This window comes from Xyrauchen texanus, chromosome 37, assembly GCF_025860055.1.
Source record: "Xyrauchen texanus isolate HMW12.3.18 chromosome 37, RBS_HiC_50CHRs, whole genome shotgun sequence".
Classification (NCBI taxonomy): Eukaryota; Metazoa; Chordata; class Actinopteri; order Cypriniformes; family Catostomidae; genus Xyrauchen; species Xyrauchen texanus.
The window spans coordinates 8378119-8396045 of NC_068312.1; the positions used below are offsets into that span (position 1 = coordinate 8378119).

The 17927-nt window shown below is 41.1% G+C and overlaps 1 protein-coding gene across 1 annotated transcript in view; it reads right to left on the bottom strand.

Moving 5' to 3' along the window:
* Positions 1 to 883: 883 nt before the first annotated feature.
* LOC127630976 (synaptophysin-like) overlaps positions 884 to 17927 on the bottom strand; it is a 27025-nt gene continuing 9981 nt past the window's right edge. Inside the window, exons 3-8 of the mRNA XM_052108903.1 lie at positions 12738 to 12862; positions 11044 to 11242; positions 10515 to 10706; positions 8134 to 8272; positions 2993 to 3181; positions 884 to 2746 (exon numbers count right to left, since the gene is read on the bottom strand). Coding sequence (XP_051964863.1) covers positions 3024 to 3181; positions 8134 to 8272; positions 10515 to 10706; positions 11044 to 11242; positions 12738 to 12862 — 813 coding nt within the window. The 3' untranslated portion in view covers positions 884 to 2746; positions 2993 to 3023. The remainder of the gene's footprint in view (positions 2747 to 2992; positions 3182 to 8133; positions 8273 to 10514; positions 10707 to 11043; positions 11243 to 12737; positions 12863 to 17927) is intronic.

The following is a 17927-nucleotide window of genomic DNA, read 5'->3' on the forward strand; positions in this document are numbered from 1 at the left end:
ACAACGTCTCGTTCCCTCCATCAGGCAACAGGGTTTACAACAGTAACCTAGACAGTCAGTCATATCAGTAACCTTATTAAACTGTTTTTAGGGCTGTCATGTTAGCATCACATGACCAGCTGAATAATACTTGCTTAATCTCAGTAACTGCCCTGTTATTGGACACTTTCATTCATGGATTAAATTAATCCTGGTTTACTGTGCATAGTGAATTTATATAATAGCATTGGTAAATGAAAACTACTGTGTTTGAGTAATGCAGCATCCAGGCCACTATGTGTCAGTGTAAGCCACACATCGACATACTTCTAAGTGCACCTTTAAGAGCATTTAATCTGAAAAAAGTAATGCATTCTAATATACATCTGCTAAACATCTTAAAAGATCAGATAAACATTCTAAATCATAAACATCTCAAAGACATCTACTGAATGTCTTTTTGACATCTGCTCAGTTACATCTTATAGACGAATTGCAGAAGAGCAAACAATAAAAAAATAAATAAAAAAAAGTCTTCCAGACGTAGTTTTGGTCTCCATTCAGTTGCATCATATGGACCCACATGGCTGATATAGACAATCTTCTAAAAATCTTCTTTTGCGATGTGCAGAAGAAAGTTACACATCTGAGATGGCATGACAGTGAGTAAATTATGAGAGAATTTTCATTTTTGGGTAAACTATCCCTTTTTCTTGTATTGATCCCAGAACATTAAGGGTTATTGCTATTTTGCGCTACAATGATAATTAAAGGGGAATTTGAGCCTTCAATCCTAGGGAACACATTTTAACCTTAACCTACTGTAGATGTAATACAATGTAATGTGTTGAACTCCATTAAAGCGAGTAGGCCTACTTTATAAAACAGATGTACACTGGGTCATTAATGACATAATCACCACACCATTCTCTAACTTGACTTTATTTGCATTATCAGACAATATAGTGGGGGAGAGAAAGAATGACCTTTCATGTGAAATGCAGCATAACAGACAGACAGCATAAAAACAACAATTTTAGTATAAACAAAAAGCCAAAACACATGGAAATAATTTTTCAGAAATGATACCCATGAAACTCAGTAGCGTTCCACAGAACTAGATAAACAGATTATCAAGTACTGAAGCACCCATGTCAGACTTTAAAAGTATTCACTACTTCCTATGTTGCGTTTTATAATCAAGGGAATAATTCACCTAAAAATGAAAATTCTCTCGTCATTTACTCACCCTCTTGCCATTTTAGATGTGTGTGACTTTCTTTCTTCAGCAGAACACAAATTACGATTTTTAGAAGATTTTAAGCTCTTTTGGTCTATACAATGCAAGTGAATGGGTGCCAAAATTTTGAAGCTCCAAAATCACACAAGTCAGCATAAAAGTAATCCATAATGACTACAGTGTTTTAATCCTTATCTTCAGAAGTGCTATGATAGGTGGGGGTGAGAAACATCAATAGTTAAGTCCTTTTTTACTATAAAATCTCCTCTCTGCTCAGCCAATCTCCACTTTTACTTTCACATTCTTCTTCTTGTTTTTTTGTGTGATTCACATTCTTCATGTATACGTCCCCTAATGGGCAGGGGGAAGAATTTCTTGCAAACATTTACTTAAATATTGATCTGTTTCTCACCCACACATATCATATCATTTCTGAAGTTATGGATAAAAATTGTATGGATTACTTTTATGCTGACTTCATTTGATTTTTGGAGTGTAAAAACCTTGGTACCCATTCACTTGTGTTGTATGGACCTACAGAGGGGAAATATTCTTCTAAAAATCTTAGTTTGCAGAAGAATTCAAACACATCTGGAATGGCGTGAGGGTGAGTAAATGATGAGAGAATTCTCGTTTTTTTGGTGAACTAGCCCTTTAACACACTTATGTGCATTTGGAATTATGCCATATTCATAAAGGTTTGCATATACAACCAAAACACTGAAAAAAATGTTTCTGTTGCGTAATTTGTGCACATTATGAGGAATAGGGGCCAAAAAGATCCATATAGTCTTTGGTAATGTATTACTCTGTTTCTCTCCTTACTCTGGATTGGTTCCAATTTGATCTCAAACTTCTGACTTTTGTTAATACTTTCTGTTAGCAGTTATTGACACATCACTTCGATACACTCTCTAATCTGTGTTCTCCCAAACCTTCGAAGAATATTTTACACACATAAAAAAGGAAACATATCACACATTCGGTAGGATGTTTAAGGTTGACTCTTAATGTGGGTTTGAACGATGAAGACGATGTAGTGTAAGATGGGGAAAAACACCACTACAATAAATCATAAATAAGTAAACAAATGTGGGGACTACAAGATAAATCACAAATAACAAAACAAACAAAAGCAATGTTAAGTTTAATTCACAATACAGTATACTGGATCTGTTTAAATATATTTCATATTTACACCACACAAACAAACACATTCAGTTTAATATTACTATAATTTATATATTAATTCATTCAAACTGTTCCCCGTACATAACATATACATAATAGTTTTCATTCGTTTTTTTGGTTGCATGTTCAAGTGTTTCTTTATGATAATAGGATGGGTGGACAGCATATTAAAATTAGGTGCACACTAGGTGCATTGGGTCCAATGCATATACCCTCAGTTATAACTGTAGGTTAAGTGCCCCCCCTCCAATTTCCCTTTTAAAAGACTGAAGAAAGTGAAAACATAGCTAATAGTTTCCACGCTGGCTGACCACATGACTGTCAATTTGCTGTAATCTGTAGAAAGAGTTTACACAAACAAAATGATTAGCAATAAAAAGTTCAAAAAGCTTTGACTGGTAATATAAGTAGTAATTAACATTTTGTATTAAATTAGAAAATAATGCATAACAGAAGAATTTCGTTAGTGGTTTCAGACATTTGAAGCCCCCTGTATGTTTTGTGTTTTGCTTAAATGCTGTAAAATGCTGAAACAGATAAAAAAGCCAAAATAGTGCATGTTTCATATTTGGTTTCACTCACCAGTGCAGAGCTTCAGCCGCTGTGGCTGCACTCACATCTCATTAGCGAATGAGGTGGGTTCGCCCTGACCATACACTCCTTGGTTGTACCCTCCACCTTCATATCCACCCCCCTGTTGGCCATAGTCAGGCTGGTACCCGCCCTGGGAGCTGGCATGCGGGTCCTGTCCATAACCTTCTTGTCCATAGGCTGAAAGAACAAAGTACAAAGAAAATAATTAAAGAGGACGATGGATAAATGTGGCATTCCCCAGTTGGACCAATATGCTTTAAAATTTCATTTATTTTAAATGTAAATTATCCTAAATGAATCACAAGAAACCTGTCAAGAATATCCAGGTCAGATTTTACTCCAAAAGAAAAAAAAGAATATAGATTGCACTTATTCATTATGCGCAATACTAGGGCATAGTTAACACAAGCGCTGATTTACTGTACGGAGAAAGGAGACTTCACCCGCCAGCAGTGAACAAGGTGAGGGTTAAGGTTTATGAGAGATTTAGGCAAGATGCATCTCCAAAATGCATCTCCCAAAAACGCTCACTCACTGTCATCTGAACCAGTGTCGAAAATAAAACCAAGTGGGAGAGACCCAGCGTGTGCACGATAGAGACTGAATGACAGCCAGAGAAAATAATAGTTTTGAGTTTTTAAACTAAAGCAAATGTGCCCTCAGTAAGATTTTAGCTGGCTCTCACTTGTCCCGTCGGTCACACTGACACCTGTCATCCTGAATACTGGAAGTTTGTTTAATTAGTTACACAGAAGATGTTTTTTTATCTACTGTTTTGTTACTTATAGTCTGTATTTTTATCCATCTCATAATACACACATCCCTATAATGGACATTCTTGGTTTTAATCCAAACTCATTTTCACGTGTTGTAGTGGCAGTTGTGGCTCGCGTGCTCTCTGGCGGATGAACACCGCCATTTGCTTGCACTTGCCGTTTGATGTCGCACCATTTATCCATGCCATGAGAGCTGCAGGTATTAGCTGTTGGTTTCAAGATTCCAGCAGGGACCTCTTGTTTGGACATTTTCTCTTTTAACTTGCACTCATTGTGTTCGGGCTGTCTGGTGGATCACCACTCCTGGTGATCAATACCACACCATCAGTCTGGACTAAACTGTTGACTCGGGCCCCATTGTAAGTTGTCACGATTCCCTTGTTGTCTGCCCTGGGTTTCACTTGTCATTGTTAAATGTACTACACTTCCCAGAATCCACCTGCCATCACCACTGCCATTTTGTTCACTGTTCTCACCTGTGTCTAATTCAGTCATCACTCCCTGGTTATTTAAGCCCTGCTTTTTGTTCACTCCTTGTGGTTCGTTGAATGTTGTCAAGCCTGATCTGTGTTTCCCTGCCTGAGTTCTTAGTTTATGTTTGTTTCCCCATCGAGGGTTTTTCCTTTGTGTTTGTTTTGATTTTGCTAAATAAAGAAACCTGCATTTGGATCCTCTCTCCTCGCTGCCTCATTCGTAACAGAACGAACCACCGACAATGGAGCTAGCAGCGTTCCTCAGAGAGCTGACAGAGGCGGACTTATCAGTGCGGGAGTTCACCCACTTTTTCTCCAGCGTGGCCAGTTACTCCGGCTGGAACGACGAGGTCCTGAAGGTAGCGTACCGGTTCGGCTTACCAAAACATCGATGGTGGGAGTTACCGGAGACCGGAGACTACACCTGGCGGGAGTATGTGGGACTCATCTTGGAGGAATTCGCTGCCGGGGAGCCACCTCTCCTGATCCCGGCTTCCGCCTCTGGGCTTTCCACGCCTTCCACGGTCAGCGAACCAGAGCCAGCGCCTTCCACGGTCAGCGAGCCTGTGCCCACGCCTTCCACAGTCAGCGAGCCAGAGCCGTCGCCTTCCACGGTCAGCGAGCCTGTAGCCTCAGACGTCAGTGAGCCAGATTCTGTAGCCTCAGACGTCAGTGAGCCAGCGCTTGTAGCCTCGACTGTCCCTGAGCCAGCGCCAGCAACCATGACCGTCCAAGAGCCAATGCCTCCCGAGCTTCCTAGAGCTCCGCCTTCCGAGCATTCCAGAGCTCCGCCTTCTGAGCCTCCCGAGCTTCCCAGAGCTCCGCCTCCCGAGCTTCCCAGAGCTCCGCCTCCCGAGCTTCCCAGAGCTCCGCCTCCCGAGCTTCCCAGAGCTCCGCCTCCCGAGCTTTCCAGAGCTCCGCCTTCCGAGCCTCCCGAGCTTTCCAGAGCTCCGCCTTCCGAGCCTCCCGAGCTTTCCAAAGCTCCGCCTCCCGAACTCTCCAGAGCTCCGCCTCCCAAGCTTTCCAGAGCTCCGCCTCCCGAGCTTTCCAGAGCTCCGCCTCCCGAGCTTTCCAGAGCTCCGCCTCCCGAGCTTTCCAGAGCTCGGCCTCTCGAGCCTTCCAGGGCTTCGCTTCTGGAGCGTCCTACGGCGCCTTCCATGGTCAGCGAGCCTGTGCCCACGCCTTCCACGGTCAGCAAGCCAGAGCCGTCGCCTTCCACGTTCAGCGAGCCAGAGCCGACGCCCTCTACGGTCAGCGAGCCTGTAGCCTCAGACGTCAGTGAGCCAGATTCTGTAGCCTCAGACGTCAGTGAGCCAGCGCCTCAGGCCTCAGACGTCCCTGAGCCAGTGCTTGTAGCCTCGACCGTCCCTGAGCCAGCGCTAGCAAGCAACCATGACCGTCCAAGAGCCAATGCCTCCCGAGCTTCCTAGAGCTCCGCCTCCCGAACTCTCCAGAGCTCCGCCTCCCGCACTTTCCAGAGCTCTGCCTCTCAAGCCTTCCAGGGCTTCGCTTCTGGAGTGTCCTACGGCGCCACATCCCTCGGCTCCACCTCCAGAACCTTCCAGACCTCCGCCTCTAGAGCCTCCTACGGCGCCACCTCCATCGGCTCAGCCTCTAGAGCCTCCTACAGCGCCACCTCCATTGGCTCCGCCTCTAGAGCCTCCTACGGTGCCACCTCCATCGGCTCCGCCTCCAGAGCCTTCCAGGTCTCCGCCTCTAGAGCCTCCTACGGCGCCTCCTTCCACGCCTCCGGCTGCAACGGCTCCGCCTCCCACGGTTAGGCCTTCTGACCCTGTTCCCGTCCTGTGGCCTCTTCCCAGGCCTCCTGACCCAGTCCCTGTCCTGTGGCCTCCTCCCAGGCCTCCTGACCCGGTCCCTGTCCGGTGGCCTCCTCCCAGGCCTCCTGACCCGGTCCCTGTCCGGTGGCCTCCTCCCAGGCCTCCTGACCCTGTTCCCGTCCTGTGGCCTCCTCCCAGGCCTCCTGACCCTGTTCCCGTCCTGTGGCCTCCTCCCAGGCCTCCTGACCCTGTTCCCGTCCTGTGGCCTCTTCCCAGGCCTCCTGACCCAGTCCCTGTCCTGTGGCCTCTTCCCAGGCCTCCGGACCCAGTCCCTGTCCTGTGGCCTCTTCCCAGGCCCCCTGACCCAGTCCCTGTCCAGTGGCCTCCTCCCAGGTCCCCCAAACCTGTCCTTGCCCTGTGGCCAGCTCCCAGGCCTCCTGAACCTATCCTTGCCCGGTGGCCAGCTCTCGGACTTCCTGCCTGCCCTTTGTGCCCCCTTGGACTTCCTGTCTGCCCCTTGTGCTCCCTTGGTCTGTCTGTTTGCCCCTTGTGCTCCTCTGGTCTGTCTGTTTGCTCCCCCTCACTCCTTGGATGATTTTTTTTTTCATTTATTTTTTCTCTGAGGAGTGTCTGGAAGCCGCTTCTTTGAGGGGGGGGCTATGTCACGATTCCCTTGTTGTCTGCCCTGGGTTTCACTTGTCATTGTTAAATGTACTACACTTCCCAGAATCCACCTGCCATCACCACTGCCATTTTGTTCATTGTTCTCACCTGTGTCTAATTGAGTCATCACTCCCTGGTTATTTAAGCCCTGCTTTTTGTTCACTCCTTGTGGTTCGTTGAATGTTGTCAAGCCTGATCTGTGTTTCCCTGCCTGAGTTCTTAGTTTATGTTTGTTTCCCCATCGAGGGTTTTTCCTTTGTGTTTGTTTTGATTTTGCTAAATAAAGAAACCTGCATTTAGATCCTCTCTCCTCGCTGCCTCATTCGTAACATAAGTATATTGTGTTTGTTGTTTTATTGTTTGGCTTTCTTGTTTTGTATACATGTACTTACAGTATATGCCTGAACATTGGCTAAAGACGCTATTTACATTTTCTTTCCTCCCCTTTTCTCCCCAATTTGGAATAATACATCTTTAAGTCTCTAGGTCTTTGTGGTGGCGTAGTAACTCGCCTCAATCCGGGAGGACGAATCTCAGTAGCCTCCATCAGAGACCACCAATCTGCGCATCTTATCACGTGGCTCATTGAGCGCGTTATCGCGGAGACCTAGAGCGTGTGGAGACTCAAGCTATTCTCCGCGGCATCCACGCACAGCCTACCATGCACTCCACCGAGAGCGAGAACCACATTATAGCGACCACGAGGCAGTTACCCCATGTGACTCTACCGCTAGCAAACGAGCCAATTTGGTTGCTTAGGAGACCTGGCTGGAGTCACTCAGCACATCCTGGATTTGAACTCGTGACTCCAGGGGTGGTAGTCACCATCAATACTAGCTAAGCTACCCAGGCCCTGTGTGGCAGGACGGAGGGCGGGGCCGGGTCGTGATCATACACACCCGGTCCCGTAATACAGGACCGGGTGTGTATGATCACGACCCGGCCCCGCCCTTCGCCCTGCCACACCCTGCCAGACCCTGCCACACCCTGGTTGGTGGAACTTTCTTTGCTGGATCATGGGTAGTGTAGTTTATGATTTTTTGAAAGTTGAAACAACTTGGACTGTTGGCTTCAAAAGAAGCATATACCATCGATTAACAACCTTGGAGCTCACTGTAAGTCTGTTTTTAAAAGGTTTATAAGTTATCTTTGAAATTAATTTCACTATGGAAAAGATTTATAGGATTTTTACTTCTGTAACGTGACTCTTATGCTCTATTGAAAAAATAATGTTTTTTCTCATTTCTGTCATGCAAAAAAATAAAAATAAAATCAATTATATATAATATAAATTGTCAAGTATTTACAGATCATGGTAGTTAATTCTTTAACCTGAATATTAGTGTTTATAAACAACTATGAAACTCCTGATATGGATTTCTTAATGGAGAACATAAGAAGGCCTGTGACTTGTTTGTTTGGCAGTTGACTGTGCCCACCTTGGCCGAAGGAGTCTGGTGCTGGCTGCTTCTCTCCAGATGGCGCATAAGTGCCAGAGAAGGCTGCGAGCCAACCTGTTTCCTTGAAGACAAACCACATGTTCCCAGCCCACAGCACCATATTACAGAACCCAAAAGCCTGCAGGAACAAAAGAAATTAGCTGTCAGGTTACTTACACATATGCACTTATTTGATCATCTTTGTGTATCAAAAATCTGATAAAAAAAAATACTAAACATGACCAGTTAACTAAAAAATTATATTTGTGTCATCATTCACTCACTCACGTTGTTCCAAACCCATATGACTTCCATTCCATTCTTCCGGGGAACATAAAAGCATACATTTTAGAGAAACAGACCAAAAGTTAAGTTGTTATTCACGGATAATCTTGTTCTCAGCTGTAGCTCTTAAAATGCATTTGCACATGTACAGTATATGTCAATCATGGTGCGACGTGTTTTGATGAGCCAAGGGCAAATGTGCACAAAAGCAAATGAGCTACAACTGAGACTTTTTTTAATTAGGGTCTGTTCCTCACACAAAGTGTTTGTATGATTTGTATGAATAGCACTTGTAAATAATCAAATAATAAATCTCATCTTTTAATTGCTGCATGGCATTAGCATAATCACAGAGGTGAAGAGGAATTAAATTTCTTGCTCTCGGTGAGGCGTGTGGTGAGCTGTGTGTGGATGCCGCAGAGAATAGCATAAAGCCTCCACACGGGCTTTGTCTCCACGGTAACGCGCTCAACGAGCCATGTGATAAGATGCGCAGATTGACGTCTCAGATGCGGAGGCAATTGAGATTTCGTCCTCCGCCACCCGGATTGAGGCAAGTCACTACACCACCATGAGGACTTCGGAATTGAGCCTTTCAAATTGGGGAGAAAATCAAATCAGATTTATATCCGAGTTTGGAAGTGTAAATGGAATGCGCTCATTCAATCGGATAGCAATCTGACCAGTAAAAATATTTTTTTTGTGTGCAAGCGACCAAGTTTAAATACTCCCTTGACAATAGCACACGAGTCGTCTGGACTACTCTTATGGTGCTTTTTATCCTTTTTAGAGCATGACAGCCTGTGGTCACTATATGATTGAATTGTATGGAAAAGAGCAGCTCAGACATTCTCTGAGCTATGTGTCCTTTTGTCCACATATGTCCTTTTGTCCAACAGAAAGAAAGTCATTCTGGTTCGGAACGTGAGGGAGAGTAAATGATGACATCATTTTAATATTTGGGTGAATTGTCCTTCCAAGTTAACAAATATACAAGGGCGGGTTTACGATTTCTAAGGCCCCAAGCAACCGATCAACCAGGGGCCCCATTTAGAACATTTTGCTTAAAAAATGACATAATATAATTTAAAATTCAGCCGTTGTAGTCAAGTACATGAAAAAAAAAATTATTAACTTAAGTACTAGTTCAAGGTAATTAATGTTTTCCAGTTTTTCCTACGATACAGCGATAAAAAAAGCTATATTTACCTACATATATTTTTACAAAACACTTTTCTTTTATTGAACGGGGTGTGCAAAACTTACTACTAACCTCAATAACATTTTGGAATTCAGTTGTTATTTATTATTATTATTAGAACCCAACAATTATTCATTGCTGTCCAGTTTTTAATTACAATACAGTATGATACAGTATAATTATTATTACTTTGAGGATTTATTGTATACAGTAGTAAAATATTCTTATTATATCTTATTTACTTCACTTTCACCTGGAGCTTAAATTCTAGTGTTTTGTTCATCGTTGCAAAAGGTTGCATTTTATGTAAGCATCATAGGCAAAATTTTTGACAGTATAAGTAAACATACAAGGCATGGCAGCCCCTCAGCACAGTATAGCAGAAAGAAAAACATTGCTGTTTATCAAATGCTGAATCTTTGCTTGGTGCAGAACAATCTGAAATAATGTTAAACATTGTAACAGTCACCTCTTTGCAACCCGAACTAGTTCAGAACATTACATCTTTGTGACACCTGCGCAAAAAACAATCTAAACACAGCACAACGGATGAAACAGAACGCAGGTGTTCTTTTCAACTTGACAAAATTGGCAAAAAATGTGCCGGTCCTGTGTGTGACACTGAAGAAACAGCGAGACACGGAGCAGCAGTCAAGCACGTGTTTACATAGGAAAACTATGGAAGAACAGAGCAGATGCATGCAAAAACGCATTCGGTGTGAACAGCCCCTGACTCATGGGTCCTATATAGTCCTATATATTAAGAGCGCTGACAACAGCATATCCGCACGTGTACCCAGAACATCATGTCACCCCTCAAGCGGTTTATATATATATATATATATATATTTAATATGTGTATAATAACAGTATTTATTATATTGACTGTACACACCACAGATGTGTTTAGTCCAGACACTACAGGCTCGTGGATTTCTTTGCAGCGATTATCCTCATGATCACACGCAGCAATGAGGTTGATGACATCATCAGGGTCGGTTGCCCTCTTAACATCTGAGAGACCTTTGGCCCACGCTGCTGAACTCACCAACCACATAAAGGTAAAGATAGCGGTCACCACAAAATCCTGTGGAACAACAAAACAACACACATCCATTTCAGCTGGCAGGTTTTGTTAAGGGTATTCATCAGGAAACAGTGTCATTTGTGACTTACTACTGAAAGAATGAACAATACTGATCCTAAACGTAGTCACATTATATGATACAGTATGTTTAATGTGTAATGCAAAATAACTTTTTATAATATTTTAATATTATAAAAAGACTTAATATTTTTCATCAGCCATTGCAAGGCTGTAACCACATCTTTAAGATTGGGGAAACAGTTTAAAGTGTTTAATTTCTGCAGCACCAAATTGCATAAAAAATTGTTTTTAAACAGTTTTCCCGAAGAAGACTCACAGCCTGAGCGCCTTTGTTTCCCTCACGGTATTTCTCAAGGAGGAAGATGTACACTGAGATGGCGGCCATTGAGTAAAGAAAGGAAAAGACACCAATGGTGACAAAGAATTCAGCAGAGGAAGAGTTGTCTCCCACTAGAAACAGACGCTCTGGCTCCGGCCCTTTACACGTAGGAACATCAAACCACACCTGGTGCAGTCTGTAGAGAAAGAGTGTTCCTCAGTGTTATCAAGAACATTTTCACAGTATAGAGTTCATGAATTGGCTATATCAGTGTGTTCCCCCACAGCCCCATTGGTAAGGCTTACATTCTCCTTCATCAACATCAAATTGAAAATGTGTTCCTTTTAAAGGGATAGTTCACCCAAAAATGAAAATTCTCTCATCATTTACTCACCCTCATGCCACCCCAGATGAGTATGACTTTCTATTTTCTGCAGAACATAAAGAAATATTTTAAGACTTTCTCAGCTCTGTAGGTTCATACAATGCAAGTGAATGGTAAACAGAACTTTGAAGCTCCAAAAAGCACATACAGTCAGCATAAAAGTAATCCATACGACTCCAGTGGTTTAGTCTATCTCTTCAGAAGCAATATGATCAATATTTAAATTCTTTTTTATTATAAATCTCCACCTTAAACCAGCCCCGACCAGTAGGTGACAATATACAAGAATAATGGGAATAGCCAAAAAGAAGAAGAATGTGGAAAGTGGAAGAGGAGATTTAGAGTAAAAAAGGACTTAAATATTGATCTGTTTCTCACCAACACCTATCATATCGCTTCTGAAGACATGGATTAAAACACTGGAATCATATTAATTAATTTTGTGCTGCATTTTTGTGCTTTTTGGAGCTTCAAAGTTCTGGTCACCATTCACTTGCATAAAACAGAGCTGAAATATTCTTCTACAAATCTTAAACCATGACTTGCACTATACATAAGTAATATTGGCATTATATTCATGATGTTAGCCAGAGGGGAACTGGCCCCCACAGTGAGCCTGGTTTCTTAAAAGGTTATTTTTCTCCCATTAACCGACATCTTATGGAGTTTTGTGTTCCTTGCCACAGTCGCCTTCGGCTTACTCACTGTGGTTATAAATACAATGAAATTGTTTATTTTTAAACACAATTCGAAATCATATTTTATCTAGTTACACAATGATGATTCGTCGACATTATAGACATTACAGTTGTATCTTCGGTGCATTGAAACGATATGTGTTATGAAAAGCACTTTACAAATAAAATTAACTTGACTTGAAAAATCTTCAATAGTGTTCTGCAGAAGAAAGAAAGTCATACACATCTGGGATGGCATTATATATATATACATATATCTACTGTAACAGCACTAATCATTTAATCGAAGTCTCTATAGGTTTAAAAAAGTTCTTTGGAGATTAAAAAAGTTTTTGATGCTACATTATCCTGTTAGTTCCAGGTGTCATTCGTGGTGTCACAGAGGACATATGAGGCTCTAAAGAACCAGGAATCAGACTTTTCTGTTTTTGTTTTTAAGAGTCATGGCCTACGCTGTATACCTTTTTCTTATTTAGTGAAAAAACATACCGTTCCTCTGGCCTAAAGCACCATGTGTGAACTGGGTGAATCAAAGATGGCAATTTAAGATTGTGTCTTGTGTCTGCTGTGCTGTCACCTGATTGGACGGGGATGACATGAACACTGACCTGAATGGATAGCCGAACTCAACCTCAATGTTTAGGTCACTCTCTGAGCGGTTCTTACACTCCACACTCAGACGAAACACTCCAGAGTAACCGCCACAGGTGGAGAATGCAAAGATGGCAAAGAACTGAGAGGAAGAAAAGGAGAAAGTGAGTTATGTACATATACTATACATCAAAGAAATAAAATAAGCAGGAAGAATAGAAATATGCTTAAAACAGTTCCTAAAAATGGACTGGCAATCAAATAATAATTGTAAATGTAAATAATAATTCTACTATTTTAAATTGCAACTGTATATTCTCAAATCAATGGCCCTTAATGATTCTCAGTGTCAATATTTAGGTGGTAAATATTCTTTCGACCGCAGCTGAAGTAGCACAGCGTTCAATGTTGTATGTGTTACTTTTCTCACCGATGGTCAGAATGGACCAATCACAGTCATCTGTGATTACTAAATAAGGCATTAAATAAAAACAGTCATTTTATAGAGATTGCTGGGGTGGATTTCCATTTGTATGTCAGGAACCAATTAATGGAATGAAAAGATTTAAATTATTATAATGTTAGTACAAATGTTTCCATTATGATCTCTGAGCCCCATTACAGCCCCTGGAGGGAGACAACTTTTTATTCCATAAGAAACATCATTATTTTGCTACATTTGCTGCCCAGTGAAGTACTATGCGTAACAATGTATACGATAAAAATAAAAATAAAAAAGAATCTTCACATACTAATCACAATACTAATAATGAAAACCCAGAAAATGGAAAACTTGTGCCCATTTGCCCAACAACAGTTACTGCTTTGGCCACTGGGGGCAGTGATTTGAATTTCGGTAAGCACAGACCGATTTTAGCCAATGAAAATTCAACCTACTGTTTCTGATTTCACTGTGAGTTCAGTCTGAAAACAAACTAGATAGGTAGATTTTCTGAAGAAAATGTGAGTGGTGAGTGGCCACAATGTCCCACCAAGGGCCTCAGTACACTAGGGCTGTCAACAGGGCTGAGAAAGTACATTTACATTTTTCACTTAAAACATTACCAAAATTCTAATTATATTTGAATGTTAAAGACATTATTTCAGTTGGGGGAAAAAAGCTGCAGGACATCAGAGATCACCAGATATTTCATCTTACATCTCCTAAGTCCATACAGAGTCACTATAAATTCGGAAAAGAATAGGTTGACATTTCTTGAACTAAACTCGTCATTCAAAAGAGTGCACAATGAATAAAAATAACCCAAACAGTGTTGTATTGTTTACTGCAAATAACATACCAGGCCATAACAAAACGCCAATCCATTGAAACTAAAGTGGATCAAATTATTTTTTTTAAATGTAGCTAGTTTATATTATTCAATCGTAAAGGAATTAGTTCCTTTGTAGGAATAGTTCACCCAAATACTCTCCCTCATGCCATCCACATGTGTATGACTTTCTTTCATCTGCAGAACACAAACACATTTTTCACAAAGAAGAATTTTTCAGCTATGTATGTTCAGACAATGCAAGTGAATGGGTGCCAAAATTTTGAAGCTCCAAAAATCACATAAAGGCAGCATAAAAGTAATCCATACGACTCCAGTGTTTTAATCCATATCTTCAGAAGAGATATGATAGGTGTGGTGAGAAACAGATCAATGTTTATTTCCTTTTTTACTATAAATTCTCCTCCCTGCCCAGTCAATCTCCACTTTAACTTTCACTTCTACATTCTTCTTCTTGTGTTTTTGGTGATTCACATTCTTCATGCATTTCACCCCCTACTGGACAGATGGAAGAATTTCTAGCAAAAAAAGATTTAAATATTGATCTGTTTCTCACCCCCACCTATCATATCTCTTCTGAAGATATGGATTAAAACACTGGAGTCATATGGATTACTTTTATGCTGCCTTTATGTGCTTTTAGGAGTGTAAAAATGTTGCCACCCATTTACTTGCATTGCATGGCCCAACAGAGCTCAGATAGTCTTTGAAAAATATTTGTTTGTATTGTGCAGAAGAAAGAAAGTCATACAGTAAATGAGTAAATGATGAGAGAATTTTCATTTTTTGGTGAACTAACCCTTTAAGTAAAAAAAAGTAAAACAAGCAAAGAAATGCTAAAGCAAGCACCAATAACTGCAAAAAACAAACAAACAAACAAACAAAAAATGATTTCAAAGGTGCATGCTGTTAAAGACAACGGTGTCACATTTAACATAATAAATGTGATCAGTGAAATTAAAAAATATTTCTAAGTCACATGAAACCACAGAAATCAAAAACTACAAAGTGGTTTAGTGTTACTACATCCGTGTGTGTGTGTGTGTGTGTGTGTGTGTGTGTGTGTGTGTGTGTGTGTGTTTTCTATGGGTCAGCCAACTGCAGTGTTTCACCATCTGCTGTTTCCTAGATCTTCTCACTTGTCAACCAATGCAATCACAGCATTTTCAGCACCTTTACTCTGCTAAACCAGTCAGAAAGCACTGCTGACACAAGCACACAATGTGCAAATAAATGCAGCTATCTGTGCTGCATTTGTTGCCATGGATACTTAGCAATTAAGTTGAGGTGACAAATACGAGGTATTCACGGAACAGTTCAATAACGTTCAATTCATTCTTTGGAATTACATCATTAACTATGGAACACATCAAAGGAATAGCTCACCCAAAACAATGAATATTCTGTTTGAAAATTAAATTACTCACACTCATGTCGTTCCAAACCCATATACTTACATTGCATCTTTTTTTCCATACATTGAAAGTGAACGTTGACTGAGGCAAACTTTCTGCCTGACATCTTCTTTTGTGTTCCAAGGAAGAAAGAAAGTTATACAGGTTTGGAACAACATGAAAGTGTATAAATCATGACAGAATGTACATTTTTGGGTGAACTATCCCTTTAAATATAGCAGTGTTACAATGGAGCAGGCATTTGCTCACTCACACACACACACACACACACACACACACACACACCACACACACACACACACACACACACACACACACACAGATTAGTCGGTCAGAGTATTTTTACCATACCCCCCTGCACTGAAGGAAGATCCGATTGAATAGAAAATCTGGCTATTAATCTTACCGAGGTGCTTCACCACCTGTCACTACACACACTGTGTAGATCTACTACACATTAAACACACACGCATACATTCATACAGCGCATGCACACAGACAGACAGAAAATAGGCACATGTACAGTGGCTCTATAATATTTGGACACTTACTGTTAGTCACATTTTAAAATGTCTGAATGTGATTGAATTAGAGCTAAAATGTCAAACCAAGTGGCATCAGCAAACAAATTAAACTAGGTGTTTATATTTCATAGACATTTTTGCAGTAACTTCAAACCAGCTGGTGTAATTTTTGGTGGATGTATGTCAAGTTCACACAGTAGTGTTCCACAAAGTTAGACAACCAAAATATCCCTATACTTTGTTGTACCTTTTGTTTATAACATTCATACTTTTGAACAATATCTCTTGTTCTATGGCCTATTTTGAAACCTATCAAACTCTTGCTTGAAACATATTTGTGCTATATTTCATAAAAATAAATGTTCCTTGTTTGATATTTTGTCATACGGTATTATTCCAAGACGTTCATGCAAGGCAAGCTGTGGCTCAGGTGGTAGAGCGGGTCTAATCGCAAGGTTGGGGGTTCGATTCCCAGCCCACATGACTCAATATGACGAAGTGTCCTTGGGCAAGACACTGAACCCCAAGTTGCTCCCAATGGCAGGCTACTGCCTTGCATGGCGGCTCTGCCGTCATTGGTGTGTTAATGTGTGTGTGAATGGGTGAATGAGACGCAGTGCAAAGCGCTTTGAATCCAGAATAAGGTTAAAAAGGCGCTATATAAGTGCAAACCATTTAGCATTGTTACCTGTGGCCAAATCGACATGTTGCTTCTGAAAGTTAATGTACCCTGAAATCAACCCCATTCTGCCGAGTTAAGCCCTATTCACACCGACAGCGATGCGCAGCGCCAAAGAGACAGGATCTCATTAATTTTCAATGACTTCTGGCAACACGAGCGACAGCAACCGCTGGCAGCAAGATGTTGGAGTGGTGGGCAACAAGACAAAGAAAAAGAAAAGTTGAGAAAAGTTTAACTTTAAACAACAAACAAAATTCAGTTGTGACTACCAATGAGAGTGAAGGCAGTGGAGTTCACATCATCCGTCTACTGTGTGATACTCAGCCTGGTGTCATGAACATTACGTGGCCGAGGCAACATTTTAGAAAATGAAATGACATGCTTCGTTACATGTTTCGCTGCAGTTCCCCTGTGATATGTCCAGCAGGGGGCGTGAAAAGCATGTAAAATTGTGTTGTAATCAGATGAGTAAAACATACGTTCCATAAGCTAAAACTTTTACCTAACCCTAACCATTAGTGTCCAAAAACAAAATGAGAAATGAAAAGCACATTTTCTGAAGCAATCACCTTATTTCGTGACACTTCTATGACACTCTAGTCTAACGATTCAGATTGTGTGCTTGGCTAGGCTAGAACCACAAACTTCTGACTCCTAAGTCCAACACTCTATCAGATGTACTAAGCGAATCACTTTGGAGTAAATATGTGTGTAAATGTAGTTGAGTCTGTAATACAAGCGTTAAAATGTATTGTATTAAATGAGGCTTTATAGTAAAAGTGTTCCTATATCATAACATAGCAGTGTGTGAGTAATAGTTTGAAAATGTTTATAAAGACATAAATAGACTTTTGTGAAAGTGAATAAAATGCAGTCTTGTGGAAACCAGGAAGTAAAACAATGACTAGTGAAATCCACCACCCGGATTGAGGCGAGTCACTACGCCACCACGAGGACTTAGAGCGCATACTTCATCTGGGAAAGCGGGCATTGTCCCGTGACCCGAAAGTATGACGTAATAACAACAACTGCGGAAATGATTTACCTATAAACCACTTGACTAATTTTACAGTACTAATTTTACAGTATGTAACAGTATATCCCATAATTAGTGGGTCTTCAGTTCTTTGATGGCAAATAAATGAATCCAGCATTTATTTTTTATTAAAGCATCATCCTCAAAGTTTGGCATCATATTGAAGTTTGATTGAGTTTCACTGGGAGAGCTTCCATTAATTTATTTAGGATTTGGGCCAGCTCTATACATTCCTCTCTAATTCTGAGCAATTCACTA